The sequence below is a fragment of the Lepidochelys kempii genome, chromosome 9, assembly GCF_965140265.1.
Source record: "Lepidochelys kempii isolate rLepKem1 chromosome 9, rLepKem1.hap2, whole genome shotgun sequence".
Lineage (NCBI taxonomy): Eukaryota > Metazoa > Chordata > Testudines > Cheloniidae > Lepidochelys > Lepidochelys kempii.
In genome coordinates this window covers 1,070,911-1,090,873 of record NC_133264.1, presented here as the reverse complement: position 1 = coordinate 1,090,873, position 19,963 = coordinate 1,070,911, and the positions used below count along the sequence as shown (strand labels likewise).

The 19,963-nt window shown below is 44.7% G+C and overlaps 1 protein-coding gene across 4 annotated transcripts in view; it reads right to left on the bottom strand.

Annotated features, from left to right (window-relative positions):
• The window catches only part of ACAP2 (ArfGAP with coiled-coil, ankyrin repeat and PH domains 2), a 121,164-nt gene that overhangs the window by 17,932 nt on the left and 83,269 nt on the right, over nt 1-19,963 (bottom strand). For 3 of the 4 annotated variants that reach the window (XM_073358980.1, XM_073358981.1, XM_073358984.1), the window contains 6 exons: nt 18,897-19,002; nt 8,581-8,792; nt 8,265-8,334; nt 6,161-6,255; nt 3,461-3,642; nt 2,577-2,669 (listed from right to left, as the gene is read on the bottom strand). In XM_073358980.1, the coding sequence (XP_073215081.1) occupies nt 2,577-2,669; nt 3,461-3,642; nt 6,161-6,255; nt 8,265-8,334; nt 8,581-8,792; nt 18,897-19,002 (758 nt within the window). The remainder of the gene's footprint in view (nt 1-2,576; nt 2,670-3,460; nt 3,643-6,160; nt 6,256-8,264; nt 8,335-8,580; nt 8,793-18,896; nt 19,003-19,963) is intronic. The other variant, XM_073358983.1, reaches the window with a different exon arrangement.

The following is a 19,963-nucleotide window of genomic DNA, read 5'->3' as shown; positions in this document are numbered from 1 at the left end:
AAAGAATTACAGAGAAACAGAAAACAAGTCATCTGAGATCTGCAAGCAAAGGGCAAGTCAGCAAGCATTGAAGGGAACTTCCAATTCCATCCAAGGGCTGAGAAGGGGAGGCCGTGGCAAAGCAGTGGCTGGTTGCTGTATCATTCACAGTCGCAGCAAGGGGCAGCCTGTCTTCAGACACATAGGACATTCAGAAATCTGAGCTGTCTGAATGTCAGACACACAGATCCATCAGGCAGGGAGCAATTATGACTTGTAGTGATAAAGTAAAGTATGACTGGTGATCAAGTAAACAAAAGTAAGAGAAGCATGCATGTTGCCAAAAAGATGCCTGATATGTTTCAGCAATGCTGGCAACACGGGAAGATTTCTAAGGCTATGTCTACACTGCACACCTTACAGTGGCATAGCTGTGCTGCTAAAGCCTTGCACTGAAAGGCATGCAGCGTAAGCTGCCCTTTGTTGGCAGGAGAGAGCTCTCCTGCCAACAAAATAAAACCACTCCCAACGACAGGTGGGAGATGCATTCCCGCCCACAAAGCACTGTCCACACCGGCACTTTTCATCGGTAAAACTTTTGTTGGTCAGGGATGAGTTTTTCCTCACACCTCTGACAGACAAAAGTTTTACCAATGAAAGTGCAGTGTAGACATAGCCTGAGTCTGCTCCCTTCTGGTGCAAAGGGTTTACTGACACAGCTCTAGCGGAGAAAAAGATCCCAGTCAGAACTGCTGCAAAAAGCTATAGAACTGTGCTAAAAAAGATGGCCTGGAACCTGGGATTGCCCCCGCTGCCCATTTCAGCAGGGGAACGTTTGATCAGACCAGACTGGCAAGAGCAAGTATCCTCTGGGCTCCAGGTGAACAGTGGCAGGAAGAGGTAACTTGGATGCTCTGTAATAGCACCACCCCCTGGCGCACTCCCAAACACACACACACACACAGCCCAGAGCAGATGTGGAAACTGTATGGGGGAGCTGAGGGGACAGAGGAAGAGGAAAAGGCTTCTCTGCCTCCTGGTGCCATCTATTCAGCAGGCTGTTGTGGGGGTGGGGGTGGAGCTGAATGGCTCTTCTCCCTCCCCCACAACCATGCAGCAGCCTTCCTGCTGCAGCTGCTGCCTTCCTGCTCTCTCTGCCCTACAGGTATATTGTGAATTGTGTTTCGAAACTGAAGCACCTCTGACCAGATCACCACTTTTTGGGATTAGGAAGGCATTCTTCCCTCAGGGCAACACTCCCATTTAGCCAATTAAGAGGCTAGGGCAGCACCTGGAGCTAAAACAGACTAGGGAGATGCACAAAGAGAGAGACCTGGTGAATCAGAACTGCCTGAGTGGGAATCAGGGACAGGTGAGAGCTGCCAAGGATCAGGGCTGTTGGATGGTCCCAGAAGGAAGCAGAAGGTCGTTCCTGGGGGAAGGCTGAAGGCAAAGAGAGCAGCAAGAGAGGTTTGCTAGTCTATGTCCCAAGCCAGAGAGCCAGAGCTTGAGAGCAGGGGAGAGGCTTACTGGCTAACGTCTCCATGCTGGAGAGCTGGACCCAGGGGAACAGTGAGAGGGCTATAGGGAGTGACGGATGCTGCCAGGTACCCGCTGGGAAGAACGGAGTTGCACTCCGTATGGAAGTGTGGGCTGGGGCATGGTGAAGAGTGCCGGGGCTGCGCCGGAGGGCTGAGGCCTTGTGGGGGCACCAGAGCTGTGTGTTGCATGTACCATTTGGATGATGCTGGGGAAATTCTATAGCATGGGACATGCTTTGTTATGATTTATGTGCATGGGACTTCTGCAATAAATGAACCTCAGAAGGGCTGTTTGTCCTCAGAAAGACTTTTGACTATTTCTACAGAGTCTGCAGGGGGGAAATCAGGCAGGTGTGCCCGTCATGCTGCAGCACGCGGCAGGAGAGCTCTTCAGGCCCAGACCACCCTATGACAAGACCGAAAACACTTCAGTTTTTACTAGCTGGGCTAATGAAGGTATCTTGGGGAAATAAGAGCAACTTTTAAAGGAACTCCCAACTCTGACTGTTTCATTGCTCTGCTTTCAGACTCCAACAAGAATTGTACATTCATTAAGTTCCCACTCTTTCTGAGTGAGTCAGAATTCCAGCTACCAGGATGCAATATATATTCAACCATTTATATATGTTCCTCTGGACACCTATTTGCAATTTTTATGAATGGTGGCTAACTAGGGATGTAAGTCTTTAATGCCAGAAGCCTTCCTTCAGAGGACAGTCAAAACAGCACTGCTCTAAATGATGTAAAAATAAATTCCAGTTTGGTATTATCTGAGGCAGAAAAACATCTTCCAGTGGGATGTAGAAGGATTCAGCTACCTTCCTGCTACCACACATGAGAGGGAGAACGGGTGAAAGACAATACTGCTGCTCGCTCGCAGGAATTAGCAGCTATATTAAAACGACACTTGGAACAGGAGGGGGAAAAGGGGAAATCTTAGTAATACCACCAGTATTTACTGGGACCAGCAAGTCGCAGTCTGCTTTTTGCTAGCATGTTTTTAATCAGAAAAAGAAATCACTTAAGTCCCATCTTTAAGTGCAAGATCAAACGGACCTGGCTCATACAAACTGTTTGTGGAGATGGTGGAAGCGAGGTGTTCTCTACGGTCATTGGCACTGTGCTGGGTCCCACTGTCACTGCTTCTTACTGTTTTCAGGAAAAAACGTATTAGAGTTCACGCTACTAAGGTACCCATCTCTTACACTTAGTCCTGAATTCATTACCAGTTATTTTTAAGGGAACAGTGGTAACGATTCAATATTTCTAATGTATTCAAAGAAATAATCTGAAACTGCACTTTTGACCCAGACACTTACAGTGGTTCAAGCTGCAACCATTTTATAAAAAGGAAAGAGGTCAGGATAAGTCAAAAGCTTAAAATTATTTCATGGAAACACGAAGCAATGCAATAGCTTGGAGACAATGGACTATAGGTAGAGAGATGACCACGCCACACAATGGACCACAATGCAGATGCTGAACCCATCATGAGAGTAGTACTTACTACTACGCAGTTTTGAAGAGGTATCAAAGTAGGAGAAGAGTGAATCTAGCTCATCAGGACAGAACAGAGACTCCCGCCTCACCTCGTCGCTACTTACAGCAACCGCTGGGGACATGCAAGTTAGCAAAGCACAAAGCAGGCAGCAAGGAGGGGAAAGGGCAGGAAGAAGTTATTGGGAAAGTTTAGGATGATAAAAATAGGGAGGAAAGACTGTGATTAGTACATGTCTGAATTTAAGATGCTCCTCCCCCTTAAAATCAAACACACTCCAGGGCAAGTATTATATTTCCCCTGAGCCTCTGAAACAGACTTTGAACAACTGAGACCCAGCTCTGCCTTCTCTTTACTGAGATAGCAATTCAGTAAATAAAATATCAGTGACACATTTTAAAATAACATGCTAATAGATACAAGGATAGGGGGGTGTAAATACCTGTTGGAGAAGCTGTGACTTGTTCACCAGCCAAAGGGGATTTTTCAGGAATGTTGTGCCTCTTTTCCTCCTGACTTTGAGGCAGAACTTTTGTTCCATGCCCAGGAGACACTGATGCAGGCTGTCTCTCCACAAATTTTTTTTCCACGTATTTTGCTCTGATATAATCCTCTTTCTCCTGCCTGGCATAGACAAACATCAATGAAGTTATATTAACTTTACTTAACACAGTAAGTAGTGCACACATTCATATGAAAGCCATTATTAAAGTAATGCAGTTCAGCCTCAGTTATTTGCATGTACAATCTTTTTTTTAAGAAAGCTGAAAACAATATTTTCCAGCTCTCTAAAATGCAAAATTCTTGAACAGACAAAGTTCACTTTGGAAGTAAGCCTGCATCTGTTTCAGCCCAAGAGAAGAGTTTTTGAGAATGCTGAGTGAATGAACACAAGTTTATAAGAAAACCAAACTCCATGTTTAGAATAGCTTACACTCCCATGATAGTGTGTCATACTTTAGAAACATCTGTATACCGTATCTTTATATATGTAACAGCAACCCAATAAAATATTGTCCATTTAGATTTTTATGTAAATATTAATGTTATGCCTGGGAAAGTTAAGATTATAAGGGCTGGACACGTGAGTGATGAATGATGCTAGGTGCAAAGTAGGCAGCTGCAGCATAATCTGCACTGAAATGCGCCTTCTTCCTCACCTCAGGGTGCCATCACCAGGTACACACAAAATGTGTGGCAGAGACAAACAGGTGATTTTATTTTTCAGCCACCTTTCAGGTGCAAGCTAAGAAAGAGCAATCAAGTATAGGAATAAATTAACGAAAGGGTTGATGAAACCACCATCACTGGAGTTACTGAAGAATAGCTAAGACGCTCGTGGGAATGATGTCAAGCATCCTGCAACAGTGGTTTTCTAGTGTCCATGCACCATGAGTGATCTGCAAAGCGTGGTGGTCCAGAGCATGAAGCTGTGTAAGAAGGGAACTGGGAATTTGGGTATGGAAGTGTTCTACAAAGAGCTCTCTTATAAAGTGACCCACAGAATGAAAGTTTAGAGACCTAATGTTATGCATGATTGGGCACAGCTTGACCATGAAGCATAGGAAGGAATGAGAGGAGACAGAGTGGCAAGATCAGAAATACCTACTTGAAGGTTGTTGAGAACATAATATAAGAATTAAATGCAATAAGGTGACGATGAGAGAGGGAACCCTGATGCAAAGGACTCAAAAGAGCACTGTTTTGAGAAGAGGTCAGTCATGGAGTGGCAGAGATAGTTGGTAGAGATATATTTCATTGCTGCAGGCTGACTGCGAGGAATTGAGTAGCCCTGGAGTCAGACTGTCATCAGCATAAAAGTTGAAGTCACTCAGGTTAAGGGATGGGGACTGAGAAAAGGGAAAAACTAGGGAATCAGCATCAGCACAGGATAAGGATGGCCAATGATGGCCTCCTGGAGGAGAAAGGAGAGGATTTGGACAGGGCAGAGAGCTAAAGAAAAGCTGAAAGGGCCAACAGAAGGCAACAGTGTCCGGGGGGGAGGGGGAAAGAAAGGGCACTCAGAGGGATCTGTGCAAACTGCGTCCCAGGGACCAGTCACATGTTCACAAGGGCAGGAGGAGAGGGTATGAGATATGGTGGCTTTGCTGGAGATTGAGTGACAGCTTCAGAAGGAAGAGAACAAGGGAAGGAATGCTGGGAGGGAGCAGCAGGTGGAATAAGGCTGGTGGGAGATAACAGGGATGCCAGGAGAGCTAGGGTCATAACAAACGCTGCCAGCAGCAAAGAGATGGTGGCAGAGAAGGAGCTGAGGGAGAAATTAACGTACACGAGAACTGGTGGGAGATGAAAATAAGGTGGAACAGAAGCAGTTGAACAGGTAGAGGAAGACTTTACACACGCAGAGGAGGCTAACGTAAGGCTCTGGCTACACTAGTACTTTCATCGGCAAAACTTTTGTCAGTAAGAGGTGTGAAAAAAAACGCACCCCTGACTGACATAAGTTTCACTGACAAAAGCACCGGTGTGGACAGTGCTATGATAGTGGGACACATTCTCCCCCTCAAATAGCTACCGCCACTCGTTAATTATGCAAGTGGAAGAGCTTTCTCACCAGCAGAGAGCAGCTGCACGAGAGACCTTACAGCAGCACAGTTGAGTGGTACAGCTGTGTCACTGTAAGGTCTGTAGTGTAGATATAGCCTAAGGCTGGAAGAGACAGAAAATGACAGGATTGTGGGAGGAAGAGACTGGGGAAAGGGTGAAGGGAGCTAAGCAGAAGGCCAAGAGGGAGAATATGGTGCAGTGCTGAGGAAAACACAAAAGCTTTAGTCTCCACCATAAGCAGCGTCTATGAACCAGATTAGTTTTGAGAATTTCCTGGCAAAAGCATGTCAGAGAAAAGCAGACTTTACTTCCTCGCCCCAGAAAATGCTGGGGTGCTGAATGGAAGCAGAGAGAAATACACTGTTCCACAGAGGATTAAAGCAATAGTGATGAAAGAGAACCTGTAACCATTAGGCATTTGACCCGAAGGAGCAATGGTGCAAAATGGGCACAAATTAGCAACACAAAGACAAAATTAAGTTATTTGTGCTAAGTGACAATGCAGAGAGTTTAAAGGGAGAACATTTATAGCACTAGTTACAAGAAGATCAGTAAAACCAAACTAAATCACTACCTTTGGCTTCCAGGTTGTGGCTTCTTAACTCCCATTCTTTCAACTTTTGCTTCATATATTCTATTGATGACATCATTCCCCAATTCACACATCAGCTACAAGACAAGAAAATATCAGCACAACTATAAAAGGCATTATCTCTCTGAGTGATATTCATACCTCGCCCATCACCACAGCGTTTGGGCCTCTTGAGATATCTTTCATTTACAATAGTTTAACAAACCTTGTCAGAGTAGGGGTAATGAAACAAGAGTGGTGAATAAAAGAAAACAGACTTCCAAATGAGGTGATGAAAAAACAGTTTGGGCTGGTAAATGGCAAGTACCAAAAAAGAACTACTCTGTCAAGGGACTAGCAGCAGGTTAAAGTGTGATTCTAGTCTGAAAAGTGATTATGTAAAAATTGCACCACCCTCGTGCTCAACAGTTCTTTTATTCACTCAGCCATACCTGCACCTTTTACTGAATATACCCCTCTTAGTCCTGCAGAGCCTGCACACATAAGAGGCAATACACTGAGTTCTAGTCCATCTCATGCATCAACAGAATCAGCTCCAATCACTTACATCTGTACAAAACCCTCAACGGTACAGGGGCTGCACAGGTGTCACTGCAAGCAGAATTTCCCTTGCAGAACTGTTATTGGGAGTGGTGTGTCAGAAGGAAAGAATGCAGCTTGACTCTCAGACCCAGATAGAGATTGCTAACCTGACTTTTAAAGGGGCGGGGAGTGCTTAATTGTAAAATTAACACATTTGAGGTGGAAATCCACAACACAAGTAAGATGAAATCCGCACCCTTATCCCTGCTGCCATTTTTACAGGGTTATTCTTTAGGATTAGAAAAGCAGTAAGGCCCAATAACTTGTGAACCATCCTAGCTAGAAACAAATGCTTTGGACGAGCTATCCAACTGCACAAATGTATAAAGCATTTTTTCTATTCATCAGGTGACATTGGATCTTAATAATCACACCATTCTGATAAATACGTACTGTGACAAAGCTCTGATCTTGTCTCAGTGGGTCCCGCGCTTCCTGGCGGATTATGCTAGCCTCAGAGGCTCACTGTGACCCTCCCCATAGCCCTTCTCTCTCTAGAGGCACGGGTCACAGTCTACTGTGCCATTTTCAACATAAGACAGCAAGGGAGGCCAGGAGAAGCTACTCTCCCTTGCAGTGTCTCTGTCGTCTCCTAGTCTCAGTGATTCATCGGGGAATGGAGGGGGGAGGCCAGGCCCACCCTCTACTCTAGGCTCCAGTCCAGGGACCCTTATAGTATCAGCTATGGTAGCGGACTTTTTGGAAACAGGACACGTACAATTCCCTGGGCCACGTCCCCACAGCAGCCCTCACTTCCTCAATATCTACTTCACCCTTACCTCAGGGCCTCCTTCCTTATGCCTGTTATGATTTGTACTGCTTAGTATCTCCAGCAGCACGGCTTCCTCCTACAGCTCCTGACACACATGCCCACCTGACTAACTGGGAGGCTTTTAACTGGGAGGCTTTTAACTAGTTTCAGCCAGACCTTGATTGGCTTCAGGTATTCCAATCAACCTAGCTGTCTTCCCTGCTTTCTGGAAGGATCTTAATTGGCCCTAGGTGTTTTAATTGACCTGGAGCAGCTGCCACTTGCTTATCCTGGTAACAGGGATTTGGCTAGCCTGGGGCTAATATATCCATCTCCCACTACATTACTAAAGCCATCTGCCCTTGCCCCGTCACAGTACATACACAACTCTCTCCTCCCCCCACAATGCGCGCACACAAGAAATCTGAAGCAACTGTAGTAATGTCTTGAACATCAATATTCTATACCAAGCGAAGCCTTGGAATCCCTTTTTTCAAATGGTGTTGGGCTTTGGTTTGTAACTCAGATTTCATTAGCTATTGTGCTTAAATCAGGTTGAAAATGCTGTGAATAAAAAATATGATAATCCTCTCTCACTTTCCAAGGCTACTTGGCCCACTACTAATTGTTCCGTGCCAACAGACATTTCCAAGCACAAGCTCTAGACCAACAATTAGACAAAAAAATTCAATTCCTGCTACAAACTATTACTATCATTTTTAGAAACTCTCTTCTCATAAAGGATTACCATACCTTTAGAAGTTCAGGCTCCCATGTATCTAGTGTTAAGGATCTAACTTTTGAAAAGTGAACTCCTAGACTCCTAAACAGGGGAGAAAAAAAAAACACCTCATATTAATACGTAACTACTGTACGCTAACATACTGTCTTATGTTAAGCAGGCTTACTAGTCCCTCTTGCAGATCAAGCTGTTATCTTAATTCTATCTGCATGCAGGGGTCTCTAATCTTGCCTCCAAACACGTTACAAGATGGAAAAAACACCTCATAATGAAGTAATGCTTTGGCCATGCTGCATGAAATGAGGCATGTGTGAAGGGTTTACCTACCTGTGTATCCCAGAACACTCAATACACAATGTGATTCCTAGGTTGATACTGGCCCAACGAGGATCTGCCAGGCCACAATCACAACAGGTGATGTTACCACCAATACATTGAACCCGCTGTAGTGCACTTTCTCCTTTTAACAACTTCTCTTTTGACTCACTGCCAGATTCTAGGCTTCCTGTAGAAGGGGATGACGATTTCTTCTCTAGTTTCTACAAAGAGGCAACCAAAAAAAAAAAAAAAAAAAAAAGAAGAACTAGAGACACAGCAGTTAACATTGCTATGGCCCTGGAGGAAGCTTCCACATTTATCTATAACTCTTTAATTGCTAAACAACAACTGAAAGGAAAGATATGTAACTACAAAAACATCCAATATGCACACGCACCAGGAACCTGAGATCAGAAAATCTTGCAAGCAGCATCTACTGGTCTGCACCTATGCCCTGGAGCTCCTTGTGCTCAGCAGCAAGGGTTATAAAGGGAGCTGTGGACCACCTGCCTCTCCAGTTCCTTCACTACCATGAATCCAATCCAGAGCAGAAGGGAAAGTGGGCAGGTGGTAGAATACAGATAGGGATCACGTATCTCAAAAAACCACCAGTTACAAGTAACCAACCTCCATTTCTTCTTTGAGTGCTGATCCTTGTGTATTCCACACATGGGTGACTGGTAAGCAAGAGTCAAATAGCGGGGGGGGGGGGCGGGCCACAAGGATGCAGGTGGTACAGATGCCCATAACATGTTCCAAACCTGCATCTGCAGAAGAGGCTTAGACTAAAGCGTAATGCTTCACGAAAGTGTGGCTGGAACCCCAGGCTGCCACCTTACAAAGGTCCACCATAGATGAGTATCAAAGAGATGCTTCTGAGGTTGCTTGTGCTCCAGTAGAATGGGCCCTTACACCGTCCTGGAGAGGGAGATGCACTCACAGTAAAGGAGGATAGAAATCCATGTAGATAGTCTCTGAACAGGTATTACTTGTCCTTGTGCTCACACTGCTATAGCAACAAATAGTCAAGGCATTTTTCTAATTGGTTTCATTCTTTGTAGGCAGAATGCCAAAGCTCATCTGAGAGTCAGGCCTCCTCTCCTTACTGGAGTTATAAACCTTTGAAAAGAATACCGGTAAGTTAATGGACTTGATTTATGTGGAACCCAGAACTTACCTTAGGGATGAATTTTGGGTTGAGGCAAAGGGATACCTTGTCAAAAAGAAAAGTTCCCTATGGTAGGTTGGCCATGATTGCATTCAATCATGCTCACTCACCATCCTGGCTGATGTGATGGTGATAAGGAAGGCAACCTTTGCGAATAGGTGGGACATCAAGCACATGGCCAGCGGTTGAAAGGGCAGCTTAGTAAGTATTGAGAGTACAAGACAGAGGTCCCAGTTAGCTGTTGGCTTCAATTCTGGTGGGAAGGCCCTAGTGAGACCCTTCAGGAATCTGAGTGTTATGGGGTGAGTCAAAATAGACTAGACCTCTACTTAAAGATGCAAGGCACCGATTGCTGCTAGGTGGACCGGCAGCAAGTGAATACGAAGGCCCAACTTCTCAAGAGTGAGGAGGTATTCTAGAACAAAACAGGAATACCTGCTGTCTCTGGAGATAAATGATTTTGTTGTGCCCAGGTAGAGAAGTGCCTCCATTTAGCAAGATAGCATTTTCTGGTGGAGTCTTGTCTGCTGTGATTAAGAATAGTTTGATGAACAGCCTCCGAACATGAACGCTCTAGGTCTGATCCCCTTCCAGACACCAGGCCGTGAGGTGGAAACCGTATGGGCTGGGATGTCTAGTCCTGCCATTCTCTAGTGATAGATGCAGGAAGGGTTGGATGGTGGATGGGTAGACATTCACAGGAGGTCTGGAAATCAGAATAGCCTGGGCCAGTTGAATGCAATAACAATGACTTGCACTTTGTCATGATGAACCTCCCACAGAACCTACAGCAGCAGCAAAACAGGGGGAAAAGTTCAAGTGGTCTTTCCAGGATTGTAGAAAGGCATCGCCTTGGAGTCCCAACCCAGTGCTGCTCTAGTGCAGTATATGTTGAACTCCTTGTATATCAGAGATGAATAGGTCCCACGATGGAGTTTCCCACTGAATGAAGATTTTGTTTAGCACTGAATTGTGTATCTCCCACTCAGGGTCAGTGGAGTAGCTCTTTCTCCTTGAAGTTGATTCCTTTTCTGGTGTGGATACTTCCCTCAGAAGGACTGAACCTGAAAGCCCAGGCGATTATGGGTATGGGAGGGCGAAGATGTCCTCCAGGGAATTATAAGCCTCAGTCTATAAAACTTCAGCTCCACCTTACAGTAGTACAGTGAGCAATCAGACAGGGAAAGGCACCTCCCAGCCAGTCATTGACACTAGACCAACTTCAAGTACACATCCATTTTCCAGCCCAGGAAAGGACAATGGTGGACCACTGAACGTAATGGAAAGACATCCCGGCTCTCGAATCAAGAGGGGATCTCCACAGTCTGTATGACCATGAGTCACCATGTATTGGGGGGGGGGGGTGGAGGGAGGGGTGAGAAGCTTTGTAAAAGCAGGCATGTGTCTTAGGGTTGGCCTCCAGAAACTGAGGAGCAGTCTTTAAGTCGGAAGCTGTCTGTGAACCCTTGATCCCCAAGCCAGGGGGATACGTGGGAAACTGTCCAAAGGCAATAGGTAACTCTCATTAGAAAAGGGATTTTATCTAATACAGAAGAACAAAGCCTGATGTTGCGTTTATGTTTATTTTATGTGTAACCTGACTGTTTGCTTTCCCTTGCTATTTCAGCTTTGAATCGGTTTTTCTATTAAGTAAATCTTTTGTTTACTTTTCCACCCCAAGCAGCCCTCTATTTGCAAATTGTGTGGCATGTGGATGCCAAAGTGAGTGGATGGCCAAGGGGCTGATGGAGGGAACAGTCTGAGCATAAGGTACCTAAGAACTCGGAAAGGATGGACTTGGGCAGACTTAGGACAAGAAGCGCTATTGGGGTTACCCTACAAGTAGTAACTGGGCTAGTGGAAGCCAGGGTGAGACCCTGGGCTTGTAGGTAGGTGTTGCCACTGAGCTGTGGACAGTCGAGCCTAGTGAAATGAGAGATTAGAGCTAGGTCCAGGGTAGACAGAGTTCAGGAATGGGCCAAGGGTCAGTACTGGAGGGACAGAAGCTGAATGCCAGAGCCAGAGGGTCAACCAGAGTCGTAGGGAAGAAGTGGAGCAGTGGAGCCAGAAGGGAACAGGGCTGGTGCAGAGCAGGGGCAAGCCTTGGACGCAGGCTGGAGCATGGCTGGAACAAGGGCAAGCATAGCTGCAGGACTGGTACACACTGAACATCCGCTCATCTACTATCGGGCCAGGCTTATAAGCATGGCTGGTAAATCAGCAGCCAATCAGGGGCTGTGGTTACTCTGTCAGTTCAAAGGCACTGCAGCTGGGCTCACTGGTTGCCTAGCAGCAAAGCTACTCAGGGAGGAGACCAGCAGCTGGTCCAGCATCAGGGATGTGAGCTACAGCAGAAGAGCATGAAGGCACCTGAGGTTATAGGGCAGATGGTGAGAGAAACACTTACTGATCTTGGTGATCTCCAAAATGTCACACTTGCTCCTGCGCACCTTACCCTCATGGTTGGGAGGCTTAAGTCTTTAGGACCTGAACGCGAGAGCTCACCTGATTTGGAAGGAGTCGAAGAGGGATCCTCTCTCTTGGGAACAGACCCGGAAGGGCATTTTTTCTTGTTTCTGTGACTGGTGTCCTCAACTCTCATGAGAAGCCTGACACAAAGTTTTTAGCTTTATCAGATCTGGCCTCCGCTCCAGAGCTTATGCTCGGAGGGGTGCTACTCGAGTGCTGAGGCCAACGAACGGGGAACTCACCCCAGCCTGGATCCAACTGAGGTCTCACCACTTTATCCATGAGGTATTTCCACAGTCGAAGCTCTCATCCCTCGGGTCCAGGGAGGAAAGGGCAGAGAAACGTGCCTCTCTAAGGCAGTAAAGATAGCACTGGTGGTCGTTGCTGACCAAGTAGCAGCAAGGACAAGAGAGAGTTCTTGAACCCTGGGCATAGTTCTCCTCCCAAGAGGGGAAATGGAGAGGGTCCCTGGTGCAGGGAAAAGCTGATCTACACTAACTATAAAGAGACTACCAAATACACTAGACTAAGAACTGGATGCAATTATATTTATAGATAAGAAAGAGTGCAAAGTTATCTTCAGACACAAGAGATTCCAACTCAGGCCACGTGATGGTAAGAAGGAACTGCAGAGGCACTTGTACCCTGGACGCAGGCGTGGACCAGAGCACAGGCATGGACCAACAGACACTACTTGAAAGGCTTTTGAGTCTCAAGCACTTGATGCACGTGCATGTCACATGTGGAATATACATAGGGACAAACATGGTTAATCCCCCTACAGTAAGGTGGAGGAAAAAAAAATCAGTATTTGAAATTTTATTTTTAAAAATAGGAATTTTTATTTAAATATGGGTTGATTTTTAAAAAACTAAATCATTTAAATTTGAAACTTTGACAACCTATGTTAAGGACTAACCTTAGTATAATCTATTAAAAACAGATACATTAAACAATAGTAAGCAGTACATGCTTGTCGCCAAGTTTCAAAGAAAGTCAAATCACTGAACTTGTGGAAGTCACTGGCTAAGTACCTGCACCCAGAGTTTGCTGAAGTGCTAAATCAGCTTTGATAGCAGTAGTCTTTTTTACAGGTACAGAGAGAATAATTTCTTAATTTCAGTTTATTAAACCAGTTCAGTTAAAAAACTAGCTCAAAGTAAGAAAACATCTGAAAGCTGAAACAGCAGGAAAGCTTGTTATCCTCTCCCACTCTACAGAACAACAATTGGGTGTTCGAGGATGAAAGCTACTAGTTCTAAAATCTTGAAGGACATGGTGACCAGAAAAAATTAGTTCAATTCACTAACAGATAATACTTTTGTTTAATAAATCAGTTAGTTTTAAATGCAAGACATGCTTTTATAACCATTTTTCCCTTATGCATACAGCTCATTTAAGGTCATTTTATTTAACTAATAAACAATTTGAAACGCTTGTGCATTTTAATTTGTTTGAATTTCCATCCAAATACAGCTTGACACAAATCACAACTTAAAAAACTAATAATTTTACTAAATAAGAAATGCATCATTCACCACTTTCTAACATAAAAATGTAAAAATTAATATTGTGAATAAATGTAAGTTAAGCTATATAACGGCTTAAATAAATGTGTGTAGATGATAGTGTATCCTCCTAGTCAGAAAAACTGGGTAAAGACTATATGTAGTTACAAATCAACATATTTTAATAGTTATCAAATCAATGAGAATCAATCTTTCTGTAGAAAAATACAAATGCAAAACAAAATTAAAATTGATGACAAAGTCTCCTGCTCGCTGATCTAAATTATTAAAAATCAGTGATTTAAATAAGTGACTTAATCAATCCATCTTGCTTCATTTACATTGGTAAGTTTGTCTTGTGGACAGTTTCCTGCTCTGCAGCAAGATGTCAAGGACTGCCAGCAAACAACTCCTCCTGGGGAACATCAGCCAGCCAGTATCCAGGCAGTCATGTTCAGTTACTCTGGGTTCAGGTGCAGGACTTGACTGTTATTCTGAGAGAGCAGGCGAGGCAGACTTAGTGAGGTGACTGGCCTCTGGACTGACAGTTTCATCAGGTATGGTACCAGAACTGTCTGGCCCAAGCGGATGCTATCAGGATGACTGTCCCTGAATCCTGCTTGAACTTTCACAGGACCCTGGAGAAAAGCATATATGAGGTCTGGAGACCAAGGGATGAGGAAAGCACCTGTGAGGAATCCCAGACTCCGCCTCCTCTGGAGCAGAGCCTCTAGCATTTGTCGCTGTGGCATAGCACAAACAAGTCTATTGTTGGGTAGCCGCATCTGCAAAAGACTGTCTGGAGGGCCAAGGGCTTGAGGGGCCACTTGTGGCTCTTGGAGAATCTCTGCTGAGCTGGCCCACCAAGATGTTCCTAAGGCCTGGGAGATGGAAAGCTACTGGGTGACCTGGTGCCGAATACTCCATATCCACAGACTCATAGCTTCTTGGCACCAGGGGGAGGATAGGGCCCTTCCTTGCCTGTTGATGTAGTGCATCACTATGGTATTGTATATAAGCACTTGCACAGGGAGACCCTAAAGGAGAGGTAAGAATACTCTGCATGCCAATCGAATTATTTGGAGTTCCAACACACTGATATGAAGGAATGACATGAGAGCCAACCACTTCCCCTGAATCTAGAGTTGGTCCAAGTGTGCTCCCCACCTATAGGTGGAGGTACTCGTGATCAGATTATTCTAAGGGAGGGAGGCAGACAACGGAGCTCCTCTGCACTCCTGGTCTGGGTGTATCCACTAGTCTAATGAAGAAAGGCTCTCTGTGGAGAGGTATCCACATGTCCTTACAGTCTCTCTTGGGTTAATACACAGATCTTAACCACCCTTTGAGGTTTAGCAAGCTGCAGGTCATACACGACATGAGCCCCAGTAGCTTCAGGCAGATTTTCACTTGCGTTACTGGGTGCACATAAAATTGTCGTATGTCTGTCACTGATGTCTGGGTGCTGTGGAAGGTATCCTTTTGCCAACTAGGAATCTATCAATCACTGTTCCTATGAATTCTGTATATTACATCAAAGTCGGTGTGGATGTTGTGACACTATGCCCCATATGCTTATGATATGAATATGGCATAACTAGGACAGGTTTTATGCAAGGTGAGTCATGTAAGCGATTGGAAAGGTTATGATTTACTGAATATGATTATCCTATTTGTAAGCATGTGTCATTTCTGTATCTGAAGTTAGGAATATAGATTATGTATCAACTACAAAAGTGTTTGCACCTGGGGAATGCCCACAAGACTGGCTGGTTAGTCAATGAGCCACTAGGGAGGGCAATAGGACTTTGAAGATGCTAATCTCCCACCTTCCTGAGAAGCTTCCTGGGATGCTGCTTTGACATTGCAGGGTCATGTGATCCTGTCACCTGGTACTGGACTCCATCTTGGCCTGCTAGTATTTTTCCACAGAAGGGGTAAAGACCAAACTGGGAAATAAAGGATTCCCGCCATATGTAAATCCTATTTAATGCAGGGAAGAAAGTTAATCAAAGCTTCTTCTTCACTGAATCCTCCCACAGGATGACTGCTGAGAAGATCTCAGAAACAAGGACTTGGGGGGAGGGCAGGGAAGAGAGAAGAAGAGTTGAGCCTGGGCCAGAAAAAGTCATCTGGCCTGTGAAAGAAATGCTTAAAACAATATTTAGGGGCCAGTTTCTTTAGTGTATTGAGCTTACTTTGCATTTGCTTTATTTGCTCAGTAATCTGCGCTTTGATCTGTTTGTTAACCCTTATAATCACTTAAAAATCTATCCTTCGTAGTTAATAAACTTTTTGGGTTTACACTCCAGAAAGGGCAATTCTCAAGCTGAGTCTTTCCACGCAGAGCTGATTTCCAGTGTCTATGTCCTTCTGCAGCCGGGTGTGTCCCTACCTGTCTGTGTGTGCTAGAGGAGGCTTGAGGGCCTGGCACAGCAGGACAGGGTGAAGGAGTACAGGCTGGTGGAACAGGGGGGCTCAGTGATATCCCAGCACGAGGTGGCACCCCGGAAAATCGGGGTCAACCCGTCACAGTGGCACAGAGAGCAGGGTAATGTGCACAGCTTATTGCTCTGACACACTGGTGGTGATTTTAAGGGAGTTTTAAGCGTGTTGGCTAGAGAACAGAAAGTGGTTACCAGTTTGTTATTTTCTGTTTGCTTATTTCGGGCAAGGGAAGTAGGGGCAGAAAAAGCAGGAAAATGAGTGATAGTGAAACAGTTGCAAAATTGGAGCTCTGCAGATCGCAGGCAGCAAAAAACGAAAAAGAACACAGAAAACGTATGGAATTACAGAGTCTGCAGATGGAGACAGAAGCAGCTAGGCAAAAAGCTGCACTGGAACTGCAAGCCAAAGACATGGAGGAGAGAGAAAAAGTGAGACAGCATGAACTGGCCTTGCTAGAGAAGCGGAATCAGAACCCCATACCAGGGGGCCCCACCTCTCCAAAAATCCACAAATGGGAGTGGTTGTGTTCTGCATATAGCGAGACTGGGGACATTGCTGAATATTTCATCACCTTTGAAAGGCTGAGTGCTCCATGAGATTGCTGATGATCAAAAGATGACCACTTTAGTTCCAAAGTTGTCTGGGAGAGCTCTGGATATATTCAGTAAGATGCCAATTAGTAATGCTTCAAATTATGGTAAATTTAAGGAATTGGTTTTAAAAACTAAGTTTCAGATTACACATGAAACTTACAGTAAAATTTAGAAGCCTTAAGAGAGGGGCTGGAATGAGTAATGTGGCATACGTAACCAAATGAGACATTTACTGGATAAGTGTGTAAGGGGAAAAGGTATTTCTTCGAAGCTTGAAATGTGTGATCTGGTTGCCTAGGAACAGTTCCTGAATATGTCTAATGATGAGGTGAAACAGTGTCTATGGGATAAAAAAGGTGAAAAAACTGTTGAAGAGCTTGCTACTTTTGTGGAGGAATTTGAATCCCAAGCATCTATTAGAAATAAATCACAGGCAGAGGGGTTTAAGTTTGGTGGGAAGCAGGGTTCCTGTTTTACCCCTGGGAAGAAGGAGGATGAATGGGAGGGTAGGCTCTCAGCTCCCCAAGTAATTCCTCCAGTCCTCATCCCAACTCTCCTGAAAAACAGAAGAGCCCAGAAGGTGCTATCATTGTAATTCCACTGAGCACCTGAGGAATAAATGACCAGTGCTGAGTGGGAACAGGCAGCAAGCAGCTCATGGAAATGCTGCTACCCAGAGCACAGAGACACCTCAGGCAATTGCCACTTATCACACAGGGTTTGTAAAAATAGCAACTGCACAACCTGGCGGGAAGCACAAAGGCTGTCAGAGTAAATGGCAAAGAACTTCTTGGGTGGAAGGATACTGGCACAGAAATTTCTGTGGTCAGGAGAGATCTTGTTCAGGAGGAAGACATACTGCCAGGACAGATGGCAGAGCTTTTGTTAGTAGGGGGGGGTCACAAAATCCTTGAGCCTTTGGCTAAAGTGCACATGGAAATTGAGAATTTGCAAGCTGAATTAACAGTTGCTGCTGTTCCCCATAACCCAATCCAACTATTATTGGGGAACGACTTTTTTAATGTGGCTCAGGCTGTCCAGACCAAAGGGTAGGGCTCTGTACTGAGAGCAGGATGTTCATACCATGAACAGCAGGAATTGTTTATGTTCCAGGACTATTTAGATGTGGAAATAAGTATCCTATAGGTCACGAGCTGCAAACCAGTCCATAGGATCCAATGGGGGTTGATGGAGGTTAAGGTGACCATCCAGAACTTGAAACATCAATGAAGGAATTCAGACATCACAGAACTAGGATGGGTCTCCACCCACCATTCCTCTTTGGGATCAAGAAGTAGTGGGAGTAGAAGCATTTTCCTCTCAATGCTTGAGGAACTTCCTCTAAAGCTCCCAGTTGTAGTAGGAAGCTGACTTCTAGTTGTAGAAGTGCCTCATTAGAAGAGTTCCTGAAGAGGGACAGGAGGTGGAGGGTGGGTATGGGCGAGATGAATAGTTTGAAACTGGGTGAGAACCTTTCTTCACAACCTCTGGGACCCACCAGTCCAAGGTCATCCTAACTCAGACTTCTTTGAAACAATAGAGGCCAAACAAAAACCAAGGGGGTGGATCCACAGATGATTTAGCTGAGTTCTCAAGTGTCCCTTCCAAACTGCTTCCTTGGTGTTTGTCCCTGCTGGAGGGCGAGACTGATGAGCACTGCAAGTGGAACCACTGACATTTCCTCAGTAGTTCTGAGAGACGCTGTTGGAATTGTTGCTAGGACTGGTATCTGAAGGAGGACCAAGATCTCTGTAGTTTTTGGTATTGTTTACCTGGGCGCTGGGACACATGCTGGTGCTCTGCAAGGTGGTTGAGGCCACCTTGCCCCTTATTCTCTCATCTACAGTGGGAGCAGAACCACACCTGTGCCCCTCAACAGACACTGTCATTCAAAATAACCCAATCTGTGCACATGGGCTGCATGCACTCCAACAGTGAAATCTGTGTAGATAATCACTCAAAGAAGTTATTGATTCAAAACATAATGGTCAAAATAACCTTACCAGATGAAAAGTTGAGTAGAGACAGATCAGAGACCTCACAAAAATAATTAAATTTCGTGTACAATTCTCACTTGAAGAAAAAAGGATCAGAAATGGTTTACTGTATTACTGGATCCTGAAAGGTAAATGTACTTGCCTCGGATTCATCCCCCTTCTCTCTGTATGCCGTAGCTATACTGGTTTGAACAGCCTTAATCCATGCCTGCCGCAGCTTTTCAGAATCAGCTTGGAGCATGCAGCTTCTATGAGAAATAAGACAGACTTTGAGATTCAAGCAAACTGACCAATTGGCTCAAAGAAGAGACTCACTCATTAAAACCCAGACTCTTAAGCAAGTTTTATGTTAGAAACTTCAGCACATCCTTGTATACATACTATACCACACAGTTACTATTATTGTTAACAGCTGACATGTGCTTGAGCCTTCATAAACACAGAATGAAGATGTTCCCTGCCTCAAAATACTCAAATCTAAATGATGGATACCTTGGTAGGACACTCTAAGAAATCCAAAGGAGGGTTTAATTTGCTGTTTAAATTTCCATGTAGTTATCCTGAAGCTTCTGCTTTGCATCCTCAACTCCCATTCACCTGCATGACTGACTAAATAGGACATGGACATCAGTCCTAGAGAAGGCACAAAGTTCTGATGTCTAACATATGGGACTGAATTCAAAGGCAGGAGACTTCAGGGATTTAAAGAGGAAAAACCGCTGCCCCCACTAACATTCAGAGAAAACAAGTAATCAAGTGTCAAACTGAAGGGTTGAGAAAGCGTAGATAGGCAAAAGCCAAATAGAGGTAGAATTCGGCTATAGGGTAGAGGGAGAAAGAGCAGGAAACAGACAAATAATAAGATGAAGAGAACACACACGCACACACAGCGCCCTGCAAGAGCAGCTGGCCTTATACCACAGGACACTAACGTGACATGAATGTCCAGTTTTTGCACATGCAGAGCTGCCTTTTCTCTCTAAACACACTAGGCAGTATTTTATACTATCTGGTGCTGCTTGGGCTAATATTTACTTTTTAAAAATTCAATATTTTCCTTTTATTAGGTTGTGCTTTATTCCTGAATTTAGAAATTATCAGACGTGATTGGAAGCCATTTTTTGTACTATTAAGAAGCAGCCTGACAGTACTGCCTGCAACTGATCCATATAGCAGCAATCTGCCTACCAACTGTACTACTGTATAACG